Below are 18266 nucleotides of genomic sequence, written 5' to 3' on the forward strand. Positions count from 1 at the left end.
CTGAAAATTCAACAGTTGTCTCTAGAGAGCCAGTATATACTGGCTGATTTCTACATCTAAGTTCAAACTCAAATTTGACTGAATAGAATTGAAAAATTGAAAAAAGGGTGTTTTTCTCTGATTGACCATTGACAAATGGTCCTGACTAGTTTGCTAGGCACAGAGAGCCTCTGGCACGGTACCACTTGTTCATTCCTATGGTCATTTAGGAGGTGGGAAAGACACAGGCAGACTTTTTCAACTTGATGCAAAGCTTATGCAGAAGGTTCCACAATTCCATGAAATCACTTAATATCTCTTAGGGCTATCTTGTAGAAGAGTGACAGTATATCAGCTAAATGGTGATTTCTTCTCAAAGAAATTTAATTGGGGTATTTCTCATGGATCAAATTCCAACTCATCACTTGCCAGGAAAAACAGTGAAAATATCCCGAAGTCTTCAGCAGAAATCAGGAGATGGCTAGCCACAAATGTACCCTCTGTCAACAGATAGAAAAACTGCTTCCCAATGCGTACACTGCTAACACAGCCTGAACCTGGCTCAGGGGAAAATAGGGTGTCACCTGCATGCTGGTCGAAATGAGCAGACTGCCTGCCAGCTCTCTGGCTGCTTGTTCACTTTCAGCATTTAGTAATGGGTGGGGGGAGGGGAGCAGGCACAAAATACAGGGTCTGGGGTTATCTTTGGGCTCCTCACTGAGATCAGCCTCTCTTCTCTGAGATGGAAGGCAGAAGGTAGCCTTTTGGCTTTTATTTGAAGCCCCCAGTGATTCTCCTGAAATATACTTGTTGACGTTCTCCAAAGTTAGAGTTTTGCTTCTGTTCTATGACTTCGTGTCTTGCTGATGATTTATTTGTTCAGTAGCAGAAATGATGACAAATTGTGTGAGGCTGCCTCATTGACTTTTTAACTACTATAGCTTTGAAGAATTTACAAGTTAATGCAACTGTGAATGTTTTATATTACATTTCATAAGCGCAGGACATGTGCTTTCTTGTGAGTTAAAGGGGACATTTTTTACAGATAGAACTTAAAAACCTACTCCCATGACAGATTGTGTTGTTCTAAAATTCCAGTAAAGCTCATGTGCAGTGGAAGACTAATTTTCTCTTTTCTGTTTACTTTTCTCCTCTACAGACATGCCAAACAGCCCACACAACCAGTTCACCTTCAGACCCCTCCCGCCACCACCTCCACCTCCTCATGCGTGCACATGTGCCAGGAAGCCGCCCCCCACTGCGGACTCTCTCCAGAGGAGGTCAATGACTACTCGAAGCCAGCCCAGTCCAGCAGCACCGACTCCTCCAACCAGTACCCAGGATTCTGTGCATCTGCATAACAGCTGGGTCTTGAATAGTAACATACCGTTGGAGACAAGGTACAAAAGCAGTGGGTTCCATCCGACCTCAGCCCCAGCTAGAGATAATGCTTCTGAGTGGAGAAACATAATTTTGGTATCTTAAAAAAAGGGAAAACAAAAAACAAGAAGTGGGAGTGAGGGAGAAAGGAATTGACTAACCAAGCCATCTTTAGAGAGTCATATGCAATTGTCTCACCTTAAGGAAATCTGAACTTAGAAGGAGAATTACAAAAATATTTACTGCAGATTTGTTTCATAGAGCAAATCCTTAATGCATTTTAAATTGGCTTCAATATCCATAAAATGCTTCAACATACTGGAAGAGTACAGAAAAATACACTCATATTTTCGATGAGTTAGACTCTGCCCTCAGAAATATATGTGAGGTCCTGGCTGTGGAAGGACCAAAGCTGCTTTATTTGGTTAAGTTTTTAGATTTAACAGTCGAAGGATCTGGTCACTCCTCCATACTTGGTTCTCTGATTGAGGTATGTTGCTACCAAGTATCAAGGAGTGCCTTGGTCACATGGTCCAAACCACCAGGCTTCAAATCAGAGCACATTTCTCAGTTTTATGCTAGCATGGGGCAGTAATATTACATTTGTCTCTCAGTACCTCTGAGCCAAGCATTTCTAAGCACATGTACCAAGGAAATATCCAGATGCTCACTTCTTCCTGTGAATAATAACTGATATCTATTTATTGGTTTAATATTGGTAAAATTCTCTGTGTACTTGATCTCCTGTGATCCTTGCAACTCCCCTGTGAGAATATTAATACCAGTGTTACTGGGATTATCCTCATTTTTAGAGGAGAGGACTTGCTTGAAATTATAAAGCAAGTGCTAGAGGTATAGGATCCAAACCCAAGTCTCTTCAGACTCCACATCTTTCGTTCTTTTCCTCTATGCTGCCATTATCTCACCATACCCCCAAGAGAGTAGACATGCAGCTATTAGAATCCTGTGCCCAGGGTCAACTCTGATCAACTTTACTGAGAATTTCAACCGAAAAGGAAGAGCTAATGAAATCATCACTTTCTCTTTGGAAACTTGTTAGGTTCAGTGGTGAGCCAACCATTGGAGACATGTGCCACTTCTCAGGTTATTTGTGAATGCCAAAAGCTGTTTTTGAAGTAGAAATGACAATTCCCTTGGCCCCAGTACACTGAAGGTGGCATTATCTAGCTCTTAGCCAATTGGGAAGTGATTTAATGATACGAACAAAGGAATGAAAAGCATTTATTAAACTTTTATATGGTTGATGGTCTGCTAAGCACTGGGGATACATGTACAGCAGAGAAAACCAGCCTGCCCTCATGGAATTTACATTTTAATAGGGAAGACAAGGCATATAATGGCATGGTGACCAACAAAGGGTTGTTATTTGATATGGGAAATCATTGGAGTGGTGAGTAGAACAATCCAGCCATCTGACATGCTATTTCCAGAATCAGTGATACTATACATCTAATTACAGTTAGGAGCAAGAGGTAGAAAGGGTGGAGGTGGGATTGGAGCATGCGGTAACCAGGGTCTAGGAACCAGTACCAATGATAGGTCTAAGCAAATAGAACAGTCATACTCTATGGAGGATTAATGATAGGCTTGCCAGAGGACTATTATAATATCCCTATACTTTATTTTTGTTTGAACTGTGGGGAAAAGGTAGAGGGAGACTAGATTTCTGCCTAAAAGGGCTTTCACAGACAATGATAATTTTCCTCCCAGAAACTCACTTTTAAGTCATGGGAAGAGAACGATTGAGGACTTGTAGACTTATGGATTACTCAGGCTTTGACATCTACAACAACCTTGGTTAGTATGCTATTCAGGTTTCTGTTCCCATTTTGTAGATGACAAAACTGAGGCTCAGAGAGGAAGCAGTCTGCCCCCATGGTCACATAGCTAGCAAGTGGTAGAACTGGTATTTAAGGCTCGATCTTCTGACTCCTGCCTATACCAGTTTTTTTGTTCTTTTCTTGGTTACTAGCTTATGCCAGGTAAGTAACATTTTAAAGATGACATACCCTATTCCTCTAACATAGCAGTTAACTCAGAATCTGGAAGGAAGAAAGGAGATGGCTGAAGCAGGGAAGATTTTTTTCTTATTTGAAGCATACACCTAGGCATATTTGCCCAAACTGTAACCACGGACCTTCGGTATCCAGGCAGGAAATGTATTAGTCGCTCTCAGTTTCATATGACAGAGAATATAAGTTTTCTGTGAGCCTGAGCAGAGAGTACCTTTTTACATATTCAGCATCACACAAAGTGAACTGGGAGAAAAAACCCAGGCTAGAACTTCCTAGCAGAGTTTGATCAATCGGGATTTTCCAAATATTCCTTTAAAGCAGAGATTCTTACTTTGTGTCCTGGACTACTTGGCAGTCAGTCTGTTGAAGCCTACAGCACTCTTCTCAGGATTGTGTTTTGAAGTGCATAATATAAATACATAGGATTACAAAGAAAGGCAGTTATGGTAAAACATTAAAATCAGAATGCTAATAGTGAAAGGTTTTTTTAATCAGTTTCCCAAGCTTCAGGTTAAGATCCTCTGCCTTAAAGCACATACATTAAATATATAATCAAAGATAAAATTCACAAATTGAGTAACAAATAATTGGAATTGGCTTCTGATCTCATGTTTTCTGTGTTAAGTGAACATCTCTTCACTATTTCATGGGTGGTGTCTTCCTTATTTCCCTGATACTGGAGTTCTCAACTGTCTGGGTGCACATAATGTTGGGTATACTGCATGTACCTGTAATTCTCTCCTTCCCCACCCCACCCACCCCCCATGAGTCCCCTACGCTTACTCTGCTGACTTCTTTTCCTTCAGAGCCTTGTTCAAGTTCCATTTTCTCACTAAAGCCACCTCTTCAGTCTACAAGCATCTTCTAAGGGCCAGTTGTGTGCTAGGCACACAGAATACAAAGACAAAAGTGAAACGATCCCTGCCCATCGAGGAGTTTACCTTCTAATGGGAAAGGGGGAGAGCAAGCATTTATTTAACACCTACTATGTACAAGGCACAGTCCTAAGGACTTTACAAGCATAATCTCCTTCAGTCCTTGCAACAACCCTGGGAAGAATTAGGTGTTATTACTAATCCCATTTTATAGGGAAGAAAACTAAGGCAGACAGTAGAAGTGATTTTCTCATGGTCTGAAGTTGAATTTGAATTCAGGTCTTCCTCGACTCCAGACCCAGTGTTCTATCCACTGCACTACTAAACTGCTTGAATTTGGGAGAAAAAGTGTGTATACATCAATATATGTGTGTGTACATATATATTTATATTAAATATAAATTAGTTCTTTAGGATGTATTTTGGGGATCAAAGTTGGTAGCTGTGGGAAGGAGAGATCAAGAAAGGCCTCTGTAGAAAGTGGAACTTCAACTGTCTTGAAGGAAACCAGGGGATCCAAAGGGCAAAAGTGCAGAAAGGACATTTCTATGCATGGGGGCAGCTCTTTCCTTTGTGCAGAACAGGAAGCAGGCCACCATAGCTGGACCAAATAGTACGTGGAGAGGGGTCATGTGTAGGAAGACTGGGAGTCTAGGAAGATGCTGATGAAGAGTTTTCATTATCAAACACTGTAGCTTTTAATTGATCTTAGAGGCAGTAGGGAGCCACTGGAGTTTATTGAAAGGGATGGAATGGCGAGACCTGAGTTTTAGGGAATTTGCTTTGGTAGCTGTAGGGAGGGACTTGAGGCAGGCGAGCCACCAGTAGGCTCGTGCAGTAATCTGGTGGCAGTGTCAGAGGAGAGAAGGGAGCATATTCAAGAGATGATACAGAGGTGAAATCAACCGACATTGGCAATGGATTGATATGAGGGAGGCGGGGTGGGGGAGGGATAAGGAAACGTAGTGAGGAGTCAAGATGCAGTTTTGTGGAGGATGAGTTGAAAGAAGAGGAGGCCAATCAGGAGAGTATTGTAATAGTTAATCTAAGAAATGTTAAAGGCCTGAATTAGGGTGTTGGTTTTATGAGTGGAGAGAAGGGAGCAACCCTTCTCACTTGGACTATTACAGATCCTTTCTAACTGGCCTCTTTACCACTAGTCTCTCCTCAGTCCAGTGGTTAAAGTGACTTTCTTAAAGTGCATATCTGATTATATCAGTCACTACACATTTATTAAACACTTAGCATGTGCCCGACTCTGTGTAAAGTGCTGGGGATACAAAGAAAAAGCAGAAATAGTCCTTACTGACATGAAGCTCACATTCTAATAGGGGAGAGAACATGTAAATAACTAGATGTTCCACCTCTCTTAATGCACCGTAAGGTTGCATTCATCTTCTTAACTACCAGATCATACTATTAGCTCATATGGAACTTGGAGTCTGCCTCAAATCCCCAGATCCTTTCACAGATGAGCAACTGTCTAGCCCTACCTCCCCCAACTTTTACTTGTGAAGGTGATGTTTTGAACTCAAGTATGAGCCTGAACGTTTCTGCTGATTAAATTTGATCCCGTTAGGTGCAGACCAGTGCTGAACAAATATGATAGAGACCAAGATTAAGTAATCTATGTTGTTAGAGCCACTGGGAGGCCCCTGAAGAAGTTGTCATTCGCTATTATTCTCAAAGCCTGCTTATGATTAAAACAGTATCCCTTTCCTCGTGTGACCACTCTGATTTTCTTTCTTTACTCAGTTCTTTCTTCTCCTTCTTTATTTTTTTCTGCTCCCATTTTTTCTGTCCTACCTGTGTCCTAGTCCTGCTAGTGGAACCTCTGGCCATTGCTTAGTCTTATTAATGGCACTAAGAACTCCAGCTAAAAACCTGTTCGTAGACTATAGATCACTACAAAGAGGCTTGGCCACCTCCCCCCACCATCCAACCTGGTGTCACTTTTGAAGCTAATACCAACATGTTCCTCCATTCCACTATGAGAGAGAGAGAGAGAGAGAGAGTGAGTGAGTGCGTGCTGGGCTAGCTGTACCATGGACCTGGTTCATGGAACTCAAAACTGTGAGAGGCCTCTTGCAGAGGAATCCAGATTGAGAGAGGGCAGCTCTCAAAACACCTTGAAATGGTTCAGTGTGAACAGTAGTTTAGATTCTCAGCTTGTGATGCTCAATAGGAAAACTCCATTAGCCCCTTCCTCTCTTGTGCTCTTACAATTAAACAGACCCATTCTCTTTCTTTAAAATGAGATGTCTCTGCTAATGTAGATTACAATTCCATAAAAACAAATGATACAGAAAAGTATACCATAGTCAACTGGCTCATAAAATAAATGAGCAAAATACATGTCTGCGGCAAATGAGAAAGAATAAAGAGGTAATCACTGTCCTTCCTAAATGTTAAAAAAAAGTACATTTTGTCAAATCAGTAGGAGCTCTGTAGGTGAATAGAATTAGGAAAGGACTTTCACTAACTGCAAAGGGAAATGAAAGCTAAATTTATTTACGAAATGAGGGAACATATAACCTAGTCATCGAAAACAGATATTCTAAGATAATTGCAAATGAGCAATCACAAATTCCTTCCTGCTCAAATCTCTTTAAATGGTGTGTATGGGTGAAAGGGAAGAAAGTGCTGAATATCTGTTTATCTCTTCAGGAAGAGAGTTTTGTAAAAACAAGAGAAATGGAAATCTTACACATTAGTATATTTCTAAACCTTTTGGTCCTTTAAAAGAATAATTGGTCCTATTGTTAAATTCCAAATCAGGAATTACTGTTGAGCAGAAGGCAAATGGAAATAAACATTGGAAAACTCCCCAGTTAGATCAGAGGTACCTCTGTTTCATCTCCTTTATATGTGAAATAAGCTTATTGATTAGAGTACATAATTTTGTAGACCTTCTTAAATCTGTTAATATGGTAATAGTCAACTTAACAGAAAATATTTGAAATATAGCTGTTAACTATAGTCGATTTTTTTGGAGGGGAGGAAGGCAGGGCAATTGGGGTTAAGTGACTTGCCCAAGGTTACACAGCTAGTAAGCTGTGCCAAGTGTCTGAGGCCAGATTTGAATTTGGATCCTCCTAACTCCAGGGCCTGTGCTCTATTCACTGCACCACCTAGCTGCCCCTATAGTTGATTTTTAATACATATTTCCAAATTAAATTTAGAGCATAAAGTTAGACCCAAGTGCATGTAAGCATGCAACTAGGAGGGGAACAAAAATAGATGATAAATTGAACAAATATAAAGATTTATTGTGCTGTTCCATCTCCTGTGATTTCTTTCCCAGTTGTCTCTCCCTCTCTAGCATCACAGGGGCATTCAGAAGTAGCTTCAAATAAAGCAAACAAAGGTGGGAAGAACACCCACCCAGGTGTCAGCCGAGACTGTCTGTGCCAGAGGGAACCGAGGTTTGAAGGCTTGCTTTTCAAAATAGCAAAAAGAGGGAGTACTTAGAAAAAAATCAGACATTATTACTTAAAAAGGTTACTGAGATGATATCAATAACCACCAAGCCATTTGCCTGGCCAATTTTCTCATCTTTACAAAATCTTGCAGAGAACAATCTATACGTACATTTAGAATGGCCTTGATGATAGTTTGAGAAGGGAGCTTTCACTAAGGATATTCCTAGCAGATCATGTCTTTGAAAAATATCTATTGTGGAGAATATACTATGCCAATGAATGCATGACCCGTAGAGATGGTCACTCAGTACACATATGTTGGACAGACACTTTGGGTGGTCTGAGTGCACAGCTAAATAGGAGTAGGAAAAAAGGCTAGATTGCCTTTCAAAAATCACACAAGCTTCTCTCTGAAATGAAGTCTTTTTTTTAAGTCAGTATTCCATATTGTTTGATTGTGAGTCATGGAATGCCATGGTTTACAAAGAACGAAATTTGTAGGTCACATAAAGAGCCTCGTGTTGGGCATAAGGAAACTGTAATGAATGTATTAGCAATGAAAAATTGTGCGGGAGAACCGGCATATGGTTAAAGATACAGATGACTAGAAAAGGAAGTGGGTTTGTCATAGAGGAATAGCCAGATGATTCATATATAGGCATACTTCAGAGATATCGCAAGTTCAGTTCAGACCACCACAATGAAGTGAATATCACAATACAGCAAGTAACACAAAGTTTTTGTTTCCCAGTGCATATAAAAGTTATGTTGGTACTATACTGTAGTTTGTGTGAATTAAGAGCATTTTATTATCTCAAGTATGTAATATTGTTTTGTCTAAAAACAATGTGCATACTTTAATTAAAAATACTTTATTGCTAAAAATAGTAACCATCATCTGAGCCTTGAGCGAGTCATAATCTTTTTGCCTCAATGTTGATGGCTTCTGACTGACCAGGGTGGTGGTCGCTGAAGGTTGGGGTAGCCATGGCAATTTCTTTTTTTAATTTTTATTTTTCCCCATTCACTTCCAAAAGATTTTCAGTTCCAAATTTTTCCCCCTCCCTCCCTTCCCCTCTCCCGAAGATGACAAGCAATCTGGATTAGGATATATATATATATACACACATATACATATATATACATATATATACACACATATACATATATATATATACACACATACACACACACATATATACATATATATACACATATACATATATACATATATATACACATACACACATATATACATATATATATATACATTGATATTAAACATATTTTCACATTAGTCATGTTGTAAAGAAGAATTAGAACCAATGGGAGAAACCACAAGAAAGAAGAAACATCAAAGAAAGCAAATAGTTTGTTTCATTCTGCATTCAGACTCAATAGTTCTTTTTCTGGATGTGGACAGCATTTTTCATCATGACTCTTTTGGAGTTGGCAATTTTTAAAAATAAGACAAAATAAGTTTGCCACATCAAGTGACTCTTTCTTTCACTAGAATATTTAGAAGCCATTGTAGGGTTATTAATTGGCCTAATTTTAATATTGTTGAGTCCCAGAGAATAGAGAGACCCAAGGAGAGGGAAAGAGATGACAGAATGGCTGGTTGGTGGAGCAGTGAGAACACGCATAACATTTATTAAGTTTGCTGCCTTATATGGGTGCCATTCATGGCTCCTCAAAACAATTAGAATGGTAGCATCAAAGATCACTGTTTGTAGCTCACCATAGTAGACATAATAATAATAAAAAATTTTTGAAATATGGCAGGAATTAACAAAATGTTATACAGAAACACAATGTGAGTATAGGCTGTTGGAAAAGTGGTGCTGATGGTCTTGATTGATGCAGGGTTGCCAGAAGCCTACAATTTGTTTTTTAAAAAGGCCTATCTGGGAAGCACAATAAAACGAGGTGTGCCTGTATTGCGTTGCTCTCCATTCATATAATGTCAGGAAGTCAATAAACAGGAAGCCAGCTCTTTGGGTGGAACCTGGGAGGTTCCAGGCGGTAACCCCATAGGATGAGAAAACGTTTATGTGCTCCATTCTACGTGGCAGGACAAAGTAGCCATGTCATTGAAGTCACACCAAAGTATGAAAGTGCACTTAATGATCCAGCCCTCATCCTTGTCCTGGGAGATACTGAGTGTAAACGTCACTAAAGAAAAGGTAATTTGAAGAGGAGAGAGATGTAACAGCCTTAGGAACCAACCTGATCTAAGCCTTAAAGAAAGATAAGAATGATGAGAGGAATTTCTACGATTATAATATCTGGAAGGAATCATTGTGTTAATTATCTTCAGCAGAATACTAAACCAGGATATATTCCCTTTAGAAAGCAGAATTGCAGATGTTTGTGTGAATTAAGAGCATTTTATTACCTTGAGAACGTTATGGGTGACATTATGAGTTGGTGTCTGTGATAGCTGTTTCAATATACATATCTCCTTGGAAAACAGAATTTGAAACCTGACTTTCGTTTAATTTATTTGCCTCTTTCTAAAGGAGTGGAAAGGAAGGCTGCTGCCTTTTGCTTTGTATGAGGTAAATCAAGGGATTTTACTGGCAACTAGAACGTGTCCTTCAGAGTTCCAAGAAGAGATGTCTTTGTGTAGAAAAAACTAATGGGGAGGCCCGAGGCTTATTCTTCCTTCCAGTGAAGGGAGTGCCTTTCAGAAATGACAGAAGTATCATGAGTGGAGAATAGCCATGAAAGGAAAAAAGGAATTTCTCTAGCAACTGCTAGAATTTCCAAATTCACAGGGGTGTGTGTGAAGGTGCTGCAGGGAATTCGAAATGAGAAAAGACTTTGAATGAATGAAATAAATGCAAGAATGAAAATGAATAAGTGAATGAATAGGGCTTCAAACTTGAAAGAGGGGGAAAGAAGGAGAGGTTGAAACTCTGTAAAATCACAAAAGGAAAAGATGAACACAAGTTTTCACAGAGTCCCAGATTGTTAGAATTAGGCCTTCACCTCCACGTGCAACTTGAAAGTAGAGCTTTATGACTAATAATAATAGTACACATTTTTATAACCTTTTAGAAAAATACTTTTTCAAAGCATTTATCTAAAGACCTGGGAAGTGGATATTGCAAATATCATTAGCCTCATTTTATTGACGGAAAAATTGAGGCTCCAAAAGGTGAAGTGCCTTACCTAAGGTCACATAGCTAGTAAGCATCAGGTCTTCTGATTCCCACACCTACACATGTTCCTTGGGCCAGCAATTTACATGGCAGATAGGCCCCTGCACCCCACCCTCAAAGGTAGTCCAGGCTGGTGGTAGGTCGAAGGAGACTTCATGGGTGATGATCAAGAAGGGAAGAAGAGAATCTGGCCATGTTGAGAGGACTCCAGGAAAAGCAATGAGACCGTTCCACGAAAGTATCCTTGATGCTCCTGTCGCAGAATCTTGGGCTACATTGATTATAAAGATGATGGAGAAGAATATCTATTATGTTGTCATGCTTTGGTAGTCCCTAAATAAATAGCTAAACTTCAGTACCCTGTCCAAATGTGATTTGGCCCAGTCAAATTACCAAAGGAAGGACTAACTTCCCTCTTTCATCCATTTCAGTCTCTCATAGAGAGAGGTTCAATTCCTGTGGGGAGAGGGATGAGCCACATGTGTTCAGCTGAGGGAAATAAAGGTTAGATCATTTAATTGATTTAAAACAGAAAAATCAGTGCTCATTTATGCATCTGCAGTTGAATAGGTATAGATTGCTATCCATTTTCTACAGAATTTGAAGCAGTGCATTAAATTGTTATTATTTAATGCTGACAGATGCCCTCAGTGCTATATGATATGAAGGGTTTAAGAAGTGAGAATACATTTTCCCCTTTTATAGATGTTTTTGAAACCCTTACAGGAATATTTGCAATATTCCCATTTCCAACCATAGGGCCTCATCAGTTGTGAAGATTTTTTTTTTCAATTTCCTTATGCGTCTATTTCCTTTTGGCAATATCTTGCTTTTTCTTTTTAAATTTAAAATTGAATATTAAAACAGATGCAGAGGAGAGCACTACTTACACATAAACTCTTGAACTGCATTTTTGTCATTTGCTCTGTGGGGAAAAAACCAATTGTGTAGAATTGATAGCAACATTTTAGTATCTCCTGAAGTCCTTAGGGAAAAGCAGTGTGCTCAGACAGATGAGTAGTCATCAGATTTGATGAGAGCATAGCCGAAGCCTTGCAGTTCTCATTTGTCTCTATGCTGACTTCTTTTAGGTGCTTTGAAAATACATTTAGGTTCTGTCTTACTGCCCAACACTAGCCTGTGAAGACAATGGTAATTTAGGAAATTTCCATTGCCACCCCCCTCCCCAGTGGCTTAATATTATCTTGTTAATAAGGTAACAGTGAGCTTGTTGTCTAATGGCCCCTTATCATTGAGGACTGTGCTTTGGCTCCAGCTCCAATTCAAATGAGTTTCTCAGGGGCAGCTGGTGCATGTATGTGGTGGGCTCCCTACCCGCATGACATTGATCATTAGTTGTAATTGTCAATTCTTCACCTGCCTCCATCAGTCTTCTGCCTTTTGACAGTATGCTAAACAAATCAATGTCCTACACACTGTGCCACTTACATGGTATCTAAAATCCAATCATTCTTCCCAAATCTGTAAAATGTGGAAGTTTTTCTTTCAAAACACTGAGTTAGAAAAACCCCGTATCCCATAGGGCATGTCTAGGATGGAATACCATAGAAACAGTCATTTATAAGAGACATTTTTGTCAGTCAACACTGAACAATTCCATAGAAACTCTGCAGTGCTACTTTGCCAGATTTTCTATAGGGGGCCAAGTAGGAGAATAAAGGGTACGAGTACAGAGAGACATAGATCTTCCTCACCCAGCAGGCATTAATTGAAAAATGAAACCATATGAGCAGTATTGTAAGGAATCATGATTTAATTAAAAGGACAGAGGATTAGAAGTCATCTCTGGTTCCAAGTTCAGGCTTTGTCACTAACTAGCTGGATAATATTAGGCAATTCACTTAACCTCTCCATGCTTCAGTGTCTTCATCTTTAAAATGGGACCATGACCTATTCTCCATAACTCACCTATTCAAGATTAAAAGTAACCTAATTTCATCCCGATAGCATGGCGCTAGATCTGTGCTAAGGATAAAATGAGATCATGGATGTAAAACGTATGAAGCAAACTTCCATTTATATAACACTAAAGTCTGTAAATTGCTCAACACACATAAATGTGCTAGATCCTCGCAACACCTCTGTGAAGAAGGGATTAGAGAAAAATGAAGCTCCGAGAGATTAAATTGATTAGCCTGTGGTCACATATATCCCCAAGGGGAAAATTTGAAGCCATGTCTCTCCTGAATCTAGGGCTAGAACATGTTCTACTATACTACCCCACCTCTCCCAGTGAAACATGAAGTATCTATTATTCGTATCATCGACAGTTTGTTGCATGCTCCCAGATAGCATTGTCTTGATCAATTGGAATAGTAGTCTGGTGCAATAGGTAAGACATTGCACTTAGCGTCAGGAAGACTGGAGTTCAGATCCCACCTCAGTACTTACTAGTTGTATGACACTGGATGAATCACTGAATTCCTTTGTGCCTTGACTTCCTCCTATGTAAAATGAAGGAGTTGTTCTTGTTGGTCTCTGAGGTCCCTTGCCATCCTGACTTCATGAGCGTCTGAAAGTTACTTTACAGTAATGTCATCATTATCTTCTAACCAAATTCTACCTTATATGTCATTTAACCTCTCAACCATTTAGAATTCTCATACCATTGTCCCTTTGTAGTAATTTTTCTCCCATACTCTTAGCAGAATCAGTCATTTAGTGTTTATTAAGAGGGAGTGGGGGGGCCTGTGCTCACTCTCTGTCTAGCTCAGACCTACTGGGGACAGCGAGGGGCATAGTAACCCATAGTAACCTAGGGTATCAGTTATTGATTCCACCCAGAACACTTCACTTCTGCCCTGTGAGGATGTATGATACTGATTGTCTGCCCATTTAATCTGAGAAAATGGAGAGGGAACAGCCAGAAGAAAGCTTCTCCAATACTGAAACCAGTGGTGAATTTGGTAAGCACCCTGCCAAAGATACAGAGAAGAAGCAGGCCTTGGAAAGATCTAGAAACACTGATGAGATGGTGGAACTGCACATTTTGCTTCAGAGCAAGAGTGCTGGAGCAGTGATTGGGAAAGGAGGACAAAATATTAAAGCACTTTGTACAAACTACAATTGCCAATGTTTCAGTCCCAGACAGCAGTGGCCCTGGGTGCATGTTGAGTATCAGTGCAGGTATCAAAACAATTGGAGAATTTATTTACAAAATCATTCTCACCTTGGAAAAGGGCCTACAGTTGCCATTGCCCACTGCAACCAGCCAGCTCCTGCTTGAATCTAATGCTGTACAATGCCTAAAGTACCAACACTTTAAAGGAAGCGACTTTGTGAGTTAAGACTGTTAAGTTTGACTCTGAGTTAAGACTGTTAAGACACCAGAGACTGGCAAGAAGAATTATTGGGGTCAAGGGTACTAAAGTCAAAGAACTTGGAAGGAACACTCAGACAACTATCAAGCTTTTCCAGGAATGCCATCCTCATTCCACTGATAGAGTTGTTATTATCACTAGAAAGCCTGATAGCGTTGTGGAGTGCAGAAAGATCATATTCAATGTTATATCTGAGTCTCCCATCAAAGGACGTTTACAACCCTATGACCCCAGTTTCTATGCTGAAACATGTGACTGTAGTGTTTTCACAATGATGTATGATGAGGATGCCCTGTAGGATTTCCCACATGGGAAAGAGGAGGCTTTGATAGAATGCCCTCAGCTCATGAAGAGTGTCCTATGCCCCCATCTAGAAGAGAGTATGATGACGTGAGCCCTTGTGGAGAACCCCCACCACCTCCTCCTTGATGTGATGACAGGGTGGTAGTAGAGATTGAAATCTTCCTTTTCTTCTACCACCACCATTTAAGAGTGACTGTTATGATGGCGTGATAGGTTTTAATGCTGATGAGACTTAGGACTCTGCAATAGATACTTGGAGTCCTTCCAAGTGGCAGATGGCTTATAAACCACAGGGTGGTTCTGGATATGATTATTCCTATGCAGAGAGCCATGGCTCACCCAGTGATCTGGTGGACCCATTATTACACGAGTAACTATTCCTAAAGATTTGCCTGGATCTATTTTTGGCAAAGGTGGTCAACGAATCAAAGAAATATGTCATGAATCTGGAGTATCAGTCAAAATTGATAAGGCTTTGGAAGGATCTGAGGATTGAATGATTACCGTTACAGGAATGCAGGACCAGATACAGAATGCGTAGTGGCCTTGTGATTGGAACAGAGGTTAAGGATGGGGGGAGTGTCTTGGAGACAGAATGGAAAAGACCAATTGACTGGATGTTGTTTTGGAGGGAGAGTCAGAGGTAATTCTTGTTTTGAGCTGGGATGAATCAGAAAGTCATTACTCAGTCAACAGAAACAATATTGTAAAGACAAACAACTTTGAAAGAAGTATTAACTCTGAGCAAAACAATGACCATGATTGCAGAGCACCACTACTGGTGCTACAAGCTAGCTAGCTCCTAACAGGCGATTTATTCAGAATGAGGCCTAGATTTTTGGATGTGGACATTGCAGGACATTGTTTTGTTTTGACTACACATACTGGTTTCAAGGCTTTTCTTTTTCTTTTATATTAGGGGTTTGGGGAAGATTATCATTTGAAAAATAAATGAAAAGAGAAAGTAGGGGGAGCAAGTAGGTAAGCTAGGCAGACAGGTGGATTTTGAGGATAAGATGAGTTCCCAAAGTTGAACTTTTGAGGTACTTATAGGATGTGACAGAGGTAGAATTTCTACAGGGATGTGTAAATCTGGGAAGAGATTTTAATAGAGATGGGTGGGTCTGGAATGGAGGGCTTCATTGAAAAGTCTTTTGTATAGAGGCAGTAGAAGCCAAAAGAGGAGATAGATATACTCAAGGGGAAGAGAGAGAGAGAGAAGATGCCTAGAACAGAGACTTGGAGAGGGGGAAAGGAGAAAGAGAAGGAAAAAATAGCTAGGGCTGGATCTGAATCTAGCCTCTCTCCCACCAGAGTGACATTCCTCAACTAAAGGAATGAGTTAGTAGGGCTTTCTATAGCTTTCCAGATGGTGATGTGCCAGATAAAACAACTTTGACTGTATTAGAGGCTGAGTTGATGAAAGGGAATAATAGAGTGGACCATATCAAATGCTTAATGGTGGGTAATCTTCCCCTTTCCACTTCACTCCCGGAGACAAAGAAATGAACTCACCTGGGTGGTGAGGGAGCTGGAAAACCTTGGCCTTCCTCCTTGCTACACTCGAAAGTTGTCCTGGGACAACATTAACTAATTTTTTTCTTGAGCTGGATATTGTCTTTAACAGGAACACCTTGTTTCCATGATGTGCCAAATATCCCAGTGTTTCCTGTAACATTCATACACTTTAGAGCAGAAAGAACATTGTGCACAGACTGGAGACCCTGGTCCTCTGTTTACCCTGGATGAGACCCTTGGCCTCTAAGAATTTCAATCTCTTCCCCTTTTTAAAAGGAGATAATGATAAGCCCACTCTCTTCCTCGCTTCTCTCGCTTCTCTTCTCTCTCTTTCCTCTCCTCTCCTTTACTCTGCTGTCCTCCCTCTATCACTCTCTCCCTCTCTGCCTCTGTCTGTGTCTTTCTGATTATGAGGGAAATTCCTCCTTGCTTTTCACAAACATGACCCTCCATCTCCTGACTTTAGGCATTTTCTCTGGTCATTCCTCATGTGTGGAACACTCGTCCTTCTCCATCCCATCTACTGACTTTCTTGGCTTCCTTTAAATCCCAACTAAAATTCCGTATTTTACAGGAACCCTTCCCTGATCCCTCTTGATTCTAGTGCTTTCCCTTTATTAAGTATTCCTATTTATCCTGTATATAGCTTACTCTGTGTATATTTGTTTACATATTGTCTCCCCCACAGATTTCAAGCTCTTTGAGGGTGGGAACTGTATTTTGCCTCTTTCTGTATCACTAGGCCTTGAAAAGATGCCCGGCACATACTGGCTCTTAATAAATACTGATTGATTGAAATGGAGTAGCATGAGAGCTCCTATTCTTGAAGCATATACGTTGTGTTTTACAGCACAATTCTTTCTCTCTCTTTTTTTTGGCAGGCATTTCCTATTTAAGCATGGATCTGGCTCTTCAGCTATCTTCAGTGCAGCCAGTCAGAATTACCCTTTAACATCCAATACGGTTTACTCTCCACCTCCGAGGCCACTTCCCAGAAGCACATTTTCTAGGCCTGCCTTCACTTTTAACAAGCCTTACAGGTGCTGCAACTGGAAGTGCACAGCCTTGAGCGCCACTGCCATCACCGTGACCCTGGCTCTGCTGCTGGCCTATGTGATTGGTAAGTCGAGTCACTCCATGCCTTTGTCCCTGTCTGCACCTGCCTTCCTGCCTCTCTTTGTCACTGCTCTTCCACAATTCTGTCAAATTGAGTGGGGCGTGGAAGAGGGGCATCCTCTCTACTCTGGGAACCCCACATTAGAACCTAAATTAGTAGTTGTAAAAATAAGTGGATTTCCAATCATTTTTGTACCTACTAACCCCTAGTACAACTGAAGAGAGTATGGAATGTTATTTGAAAAAAAGCTTTGAGCCAGTATTTTACCTTTATTGATTGCAAGGCCTACTGGAGCTAACCATTTCCTTTTCAATTAAAACGCTGTTATCCTTTCTCCTTAGAAGTTGTAGAAATATAGGTATTCTTTCAATGATTCTTAAATAATAATGCTGCTTTAAAAGGCACCTTTCCCCTTCATGATACATTTTGGGAGAACATTAGAAATTCCACCACATGAATTTTTCCGAACAATTCTGTATTTCTTTATATTTGATGTTTATATTGGGGCAAAAAAGTTCTCCGTTTTACTAGGTATGTGATATAACAGTTCAATGGCGATTCAGTATAAATACATTAGAAAGGTAAAATGAGAAAGTGCTTAGAAATAGGCCTTTGTTTTCCAGAAGGGAGGCATTTTGCCATTGATCTTGGAGTTGCCTGATTAAAGTCACAGTCATTTGACAGCAAATCCTAGCGATCTTCTAGATGGCATTTTATTTTGACTAAAAATTAATTTCCTTGCTTGAATGATCCTGAAATCTCCAACATAAATTAGCAGAAAAAACATTGATTAGAGGAACTCTAAAGTGTGTGAGGATGCATTATTCTTGGAGCAAATGGAATTTTTGGGAAAGAGGACTTGGTTTGTTTCATTTTGTCCAAGGAGCTTCATTTCTTTCATGTCTAGCCACTCTCCAAATCTAGACAGTAATGTCTGTTAAGAAACAGTAAGACTGAGATGTACAGAAATAAGAGGACATAGTTTTTCTTATAAGTAATAAATTAAATTGAGTAAATAACCATTTAGAGAGGCATCACGGCCTAGAGTGCTGAACTTGTAGTCAGGAAGACCCAGATTCAAATTCTGCCTCTGACATCTTTGGCACTTATGAGTTCTTTGAATGAGCA

At 40.1% G+C, this 18266-nt stretch overlaps 1 protein-coding gene and 1 pseudogene across 5 annotated transcripts in view; both read left to right on the forward strand.

Annotated features, from left to right (window-relative positions):
* Positions 1-18266, forward strand: part of TENM1 (teneurin transmembrane protein 1) — a 448583-nt gene that overhangs the window by 156635 nt on the left and 273682 nt on the right. For all 5 annotated transcript variants that reach the window (XM_036739968.1, XM_036739972.1, XM_036739969.1 and 2 more), the window contains 2 exons: positions 1139-1379; positions 16903-17141. In XM_036739968.1, the coding sequence (XP_036595863.1) occupies positions 1139-1379; positions 16903-17141 (480 nt within the window). The remainder of the gene's footprint in view (positions 1-1138; positions 1380-16902; positions 17142-18266) is intronic.
* LOC118832671 lies at positions 13729-15044 on the forward strand (annotated as a pseudogene).

The sequence above is a fragment of the Trichosurus vulpecula genome, chromosome X, assembly GCF_011100635.1.
Source record: "Trichosurus vulpecula isolate mTriVul1 chromosome X, mTriVul1.pri, whole genome shotgun sequence".
NCBI classification, from domain to species: domain Eukaryota; kingdom Metazoa; phylum Chordata; class Mammalia; order Diprotodontia; family Phalangeridae; genus Trichosurus; species Trichosurus vulpecula.